This window comes from Sciurus carolinensis, chromosome 13 (genome assembly GCF_902686445.1).
Source record: "Sciurus carolinensis chromosome 13, mSciCar1.2, whole genome shotgun sequence".
NCBI lineage: Eukaryota > Metazoa > Chordata > Mammalia > Rodentia > Sciuridae > Sciurus > Sciurus carolinensis.
The window spans coordinates 87,817,182-87,823,214 of NC_062225.1; the positions used below are offsets into that span (position 1 = coordinate 87,817,182).

General features: G+C 45.8%; 1 protein-coding gene across 3 annotated transcripts in view; it reads right to left on the reverse strand.

Annotated features, from left to right (window-relative positions):
- The window catches only part of Grhl1 (grainyhead like transcription factor 1), a 47,419-nt gene extending 41,590 nt beyond the window's left edge, over nucleotides 1-5,829 (reverse strand). For 2 of the 3 annotated variants that reach the window (XM_047523164.1, XM_047523163.1), the window contains exons 1-3: nucleotides 5,657-5,829; nucleotides 2,385-2,571; nucleotides 15-85 (exon numbers count right to left, since the gene is read on the reverse strand). In XM_047523164.1, coding sequence (XP_047379120.1) covers nucleotides 15-85; nucleotides 2,385-2,571; nucleotides 5,657-5,676 — 278 coding nt within the window. In that variant the 5' untranslated portion in view covers nucleotides 5,677-5,829. The other variant, XM_047523165.1, reaches the window with a different exon arrangement.
- Between the last annotated feature and the right edge of the window lie 204 nt (nucleotides 5,830-6,033).

A 6,033-nucleotide genomic window follows, 5' to 3' on the forward strand; every position in this document is an offset into this window, starting at 1 on the left:
ATATTAAACATCACCTTTTGCTGTGATCTGGCTCCGTATGCTCAACTTCTGGCTTCGCTGTTGACGACCGTCTCTCTCTTGGAACCTTAAACATTAACACACATGAGAAGAAATCAGTCCTTGCTCAGTGAAGATGGTTCACCCAAAGAAAGAGCCTTTCCGTTTCCACCAAGCTCAGTCATTCATTTTGTCCCCTGATGGCCTACCAAGCACCAGGATCTGGGATACAATGAGCAAGGCAGCTTCTGGCCTCAGAGTTTACAACTGGTTCCCACCTTGATGGGTAAAAAGCAATTGTTAGGGCTGGGGATGTGGCTCAGTGGTAGATCTCTTGCCTAGCCCGTGTGAGGCCCTGGGTTCAATCCACAGCACCACAGAAAAAAAAAGGAAAGAAAAGGATTTTACACTGATCACAAGGACCCTGGTGAGTAATTACCACTACAAAATTGTTGCAATTAATATTAGGACAGACATGAGGAGTTCTCTACTCTGAGATGTAAAATACTTTCACGTTTTAAAGACACTTTATTAACACACACATACACAACCGATAGAACTAATGTTACTACATTGGTCTTTCTGGCACTAAACTTACTGAATTTCTCCTAGTCTCAAAAGTTCAAATTAAAAATATGTAGCTTCATAATTAATATCTTAGTAAGTTTTTATACTGATTGAGTCAATAAGCCATAAGATCAGATACATAATAATTTCTACTTCAAAGGAAGCCCTCATGGCTACACTTGCCAAGCAAGGGTTTCTTTCAGCAGCATTAGTTATTATACAAGTTTCTGTTCACATTCAAAGACCAAAATCTTTATTGCAATCCATCAAACACTGCAAATCAGACACAGGACCACATACCAGGAAATAATTAAATATTTTGTTCAGTTCCCACTCTAATTTTAGTAATCCAATTATCTTCTTTGCCTTTTTTCTTCTTCATTTTTCTTACATACAGGATAGAACACAGGGTCAGAATGCATCAGAAAGCAAGTGACTGGAATCTAGGTAAAGGTATTCAGGAACTGATGAATTCATTATTTGTAGGCCTGAAAGTTTCCACAGCAAAAGGATGGTAAAATACAAATAGTAATGTACACACATGTGTATATACATAGGCCCACACAAATCTGCAAGGAGACCCTGTCATTAGGACACTTCCTAGGGCTGAGGATATGGCTCCATGGTGGAGAGCTTGCCTCGCATGTGTGGCCCCAAGTTCAATCCCCAACACCGCATGCATGTGCACAAACGCACACACATGCACACATAGATACACACAGCAGTGGTAACAGCACAATGACTGCACATGAGTCATGTAGCAATGGGACAAAGGCCCACAGCAAGTTGTGCTTTGACTTAGTATACTGTTTTAAACTGTGTCCTAAACTTTTTAAGTAAATTTTTATTTTATACAGCATCTACAAAGAACAACAACACTATCAGTATAAAGCCTGTTGAATTATCACAAAGTGAACAAGCCTATGTAACCACTGCCAAGAAAAGATTTACCACATCACTAGCCCCCTGGATGTCCGTCATGCCCTGTGTCCCAAACTCTTACTAGCCATCCCCAAACATCTGCTTTGGTCAGAAAGAAAAATGGCGAGGGGGCCACAGAAGAATCAGAGCCCTTAGCAGAAAGCATGCTGCATGGAGGACACCACAGGCCCAGACCACGACCCGGCACAGGACCCCAGAGTGAGTAGTGACACGTTCGCTGGTAACCTGGCCAGCATAACAGGTCATCAGGTAGTGGGAGCTGCATTAAGAGGACAACTGTGAGGATAATGAGACAGACAATGGTGTCCTTCCCAGAGAAGGAAAACCATGCAGCAGTCCACACGTGTTATAGATTCTATTTAACACGAATTCAAATCTCTAGAAACAGGCAACACAATATATCCTGATCTTAAAACTAGAGGGTCCCAGAGTAAAAAATGTGGGTTTTTTTCATGAATCCTACAGTCAAATTAAACCAAAGGCTCTGTAATAACATTTACAGAAAAGGCAAGCACCTTGACTACATAGTGGTGGCGAGAGTGCAGTACCTTAGCTCTGCCCTCTTGTCGTGGCATAAGAGCCCTCTTTGGTACGATGCTCAATCCAGAGAGACACATCTGCCATCTGCTTTTATGGGAGCACCCCTTACAAAGAGAGCAGAACAGCTGGCTACTTCACACGTTCTAAAAACAACCCTTTGAGTCTATGACTGTAGATGTTCAGCTTTGAACATGGTAAGTCAAAGTACTCATTAAACTATTTACAGTCACTACAGAAGCAACCAGCACACACTCCACCAGCAAACGACTGTTTTATATGCTGCTGAACAGAGTGCATCTGAGACTGTGGTTAAGGGCTTTAAAAAGCAGGCGGCCTACCTTGTAGTAGTCATAGAGCAAGCCCAGCGCAGCTGCACTGTCTTCATCTCCATTGATGCTCATCATGGCTTTGGTTGCTGCAGTGAGTGGGTTTTCCAGGAAAGATTTCCAGGCTTCATCCTCGCTAGTATAGGAGCGTCGCTGTGGATAAAGTGCTTCATTCTGAAGAACCAACACTGGCCGTTTGCTTCAGAGAAATTAAAAAAAAAAAAGTCATATTTCTCTCCTCAGGGTATCGCATAAGCTAATTTTTAAAAACCAAACAGTCAACTCCTTGACACTCCTCATTGTTTGGTCAATGACCTATGGGGTCAAATTAAGACAAGAACAGAGGCAAACCACTTAAATGGAGACCCTGTATCCCTCAGTAGGATACAGGGTATGGAGGCAGCCAGGGAACCTACAGTTAGGAGAAAAAAAAAAAAAAAAAAAAAAACTCCCCAAACACCAAGCTGTATGAATATTTCACATAAATAGACACAAGGACACAGGCAAAAAGCATGTTCCCTCTCTTGGAACATACGCAACCAGGACTGCACCTCTTCCCAAGCATGTCTGGGTGCATCAGGCTCCTGCATGTTACTTCCCTCTTTCTCCGCTGATGCCATGCCTTAAAAAAAATCTCCTTCTGAAAAACAGGGGTAAGGGAGGGGGAGAATGAAGGTAGGACACTTCATTTAATCCTTGGGGGCATATGAGAAAGTTAAAATATTCTACTGATTACCAGCAGACTGAACACGGAATGTGGCCAAAGGGGACTGTAAATCAATAAAGAGGCATAATTTTCTGGTATGGGAGTTAACTGTTTATCTTAGAGATAAACACTTAAGAAACTACAATAAATGAAGCCACTGAATAATAAGAATTTTTTTTTTTTTTTTTAGAAGGTGGGGAAATCTGTTTCTAAAAGACTTCCCAAGTGGGCTGGGGCAGCAATGGAGCCTTTGCCTGGCATGTATAGGCCCTGGGTTCCATCCCAACTCCTCAACAAAACCTTCACTAGTTTTTAGAGGCTAAAGGAGGCATAGCTCAGTGGTAGAATGTATGCCTAGTATGTTTGAGGCCATGGGTTCAAATCCCCCACATCCCCAATAAAAAAAATCTTTACCGTTTTTCACACTGGGAAAGAAATGTTTCATGTTAACACTGTAGTTTGGTGGGAAATTTTCAGAAAAAGCAATCATGATCTTAGTGAAGCCTTACAGAAGATTAAATTTAAAAGATTAAAGCAAACATTACTGATTCCAAAAACTTGAAATGTAAACACTCTCAACAACTGTTCAGTTGGTACTATTTAATAAGTCAATAAAGAGAAGAAAATGGAACACTGACTCTAGCAAAATGAAGCACTTTCTTTTTTTTAGGCAAAAAATAAATCGTAAATGTTTGGAACTACTCTGAATTATCACTATTCCAACAAGCAAATTAACAATCAGTTCTCATTGCAACATACAAATGAAATATGTAAAGGGCCTAAGGTGACCTACCTTTTCTAAAAGTGAATGTAGAAAGATTGACTATCTTTTCAAGAAATCAACAAAGGTCAGTGTTTGGCAGTCACCCAGGCCCCTTTAAAAACAGATATAGATTTGGAAAAAGGAGAACCGCATTGGAAAGGGGAGGAAAAAACCAACAACTTACTTATTTCACCTCAGTCAGAATGAAGTACTATTTCAGAGCCCACATTATTACTCACACCTAGGCTACCATCCTGAGAGCTTGCATTGTAAGATTAAGTCTGGAGGTGGTGTACTATTCTAACACAGAACAAATACCAAGAGTTGTTCAAAGTAGACAGGTTGTTTGAAAATGGACACGACTCTACACAAATCTCAAGGAAATAAAAAAATACATAGTGGCATTCCCTAAGCCATCAGATCAGACTGTGGCAGGTACTGAACCAGTGGTACCTTGGGAACACTGCCTGGTGTGTTGCTATAAGCTATTATTAATAGCCTAATAGCTACTTCCAGAAGACTATGACAGCACTTGGCTCGTTCAATTCCTGTAATGCTAGTTTTTCAGCTTCTCTTCTTCTCCCACCCCCAACCCAAATTTGTACAAGCATCAGAAAATATTTTTCAAGTGGCTTAATGTCTATTATCACCCTGAAGGTGTTTTATATTTCCAAAGTGTGCCTAAGGCCACAATGGTAGCTTTGGAAATTTTGTCTTATCTGAACTGTAAGCTAAGAAATAAACACAAAAGCAGTTGCCTTTCTTAGTCTATTTCTCCCCCCCACTCCCCAAATAGGGCTGTGGTCAGGTCCTTAATGTTCCTCAGTACTTTCAGGTGTGCCTTAAACTCTTCATCTCAGGCCTTCTGAAATGTAATTCAAGCAATAATTTACTGCATACTCTACAAGATCAATCTCTTTTTAGAGACTCCACACATGATATTTAATCTCTTCATCCAGAAAAAGAGCTCACTTAAAATGATCCTTAACAAATAATTAGAAAACTATGTGCCTTGGATTTATTGATCTGAAATAGACTGATTGGCTCGGTATGATGTCTTTAAAAATTTTTTTTTCTTTAAATTTTGGAACAAGTTTATATTTACAGAAAAGTTGCAAATAAAATTGAGAACTAGCCCCTGATGTCTCCCATCACCACATCTTACGTTACCACCTTGTATATAAATCACAAACTCCAAGGCATATTCATCGGCCTTATCACTCTGATTTCAGTTTCACCCTCTTGATATCCCGGGCATTAAGAACACAGTAATCTGTAATTACTATCAGTGATGCAAGTGCTGAAAGAACACCCACAGTCGTTTTCTCACTCACACAGCCAGCAGGGAAAAGAAAAAGCCGCCGGGCCCTTCGACCTTCCCCCAAATTTCTCTGGGGAGTTCCAGCGGGCCGGGCGACGACGAGGCGCGCAGCCCCGGGAGGTCTACCTGTCCCGCCGCGCCGAGCGTCGCAGAGATGCACCGGACCACCCGGGCGGAGGTCCGGGGCGCGCGGGTCTGCGCCACCCGCGCCGGGCGCTCCCCGCGCGCTCCCGGGGGCAGGGGGCCCCCTCCGGTGTCGAGTTTCCCGGGCAAGGGTCTCCTCGGCGGCCCCGGCCGAACAAAGGGGCGGGCAGGGCTGCGGGGGCCGGGCCCGCGGCCCTCGCCCGCCAGCCTCGCCGCACCACGCCGCGCCGACTCCCGGGGCCGGCGCCGGGCTAGCTCGCGGCAGGTGCGGCCAGCGGGCCCGGAGGGCGCAGGCGGCGCGGGCCCCTCGGCCCGGCGCCCCGCGGCGGCCGGACTCCCGCCTCACTCACTTGTCGTACTCCTGTGTCATCGCGCTCGCTCGCCGCTGCCGGGCCGCAGAACTGGACTTTCGGGTTGGGACAGTACACCCGATCCGGGGGGAGGAGGCGGCGGCGGCGGCGGCTGGCGGGTCCGGAGCGGCGGCCCCGACGGGTTGGGTTCGCTTTTCTCGCTCTGAGCCGGCTCCGCGCGGGCTGCGCGCACTGGGCGCGGGGCTCGGCCGCCCATTGGCTGGCTGCGCGCCGGCCCGGGGAGGGGCCTCGGGGGCCGGGAGGCAGGCCGCGCCGTCTGATTGGCCGATGGGCGGGCCGCGGGGGCGGGGGCGGGGCTCCGGGAGGTGTTCCGCGCGCCGTGCCCGTAGTGGCGCTGCGGCTCTGGGCCGTCGGCG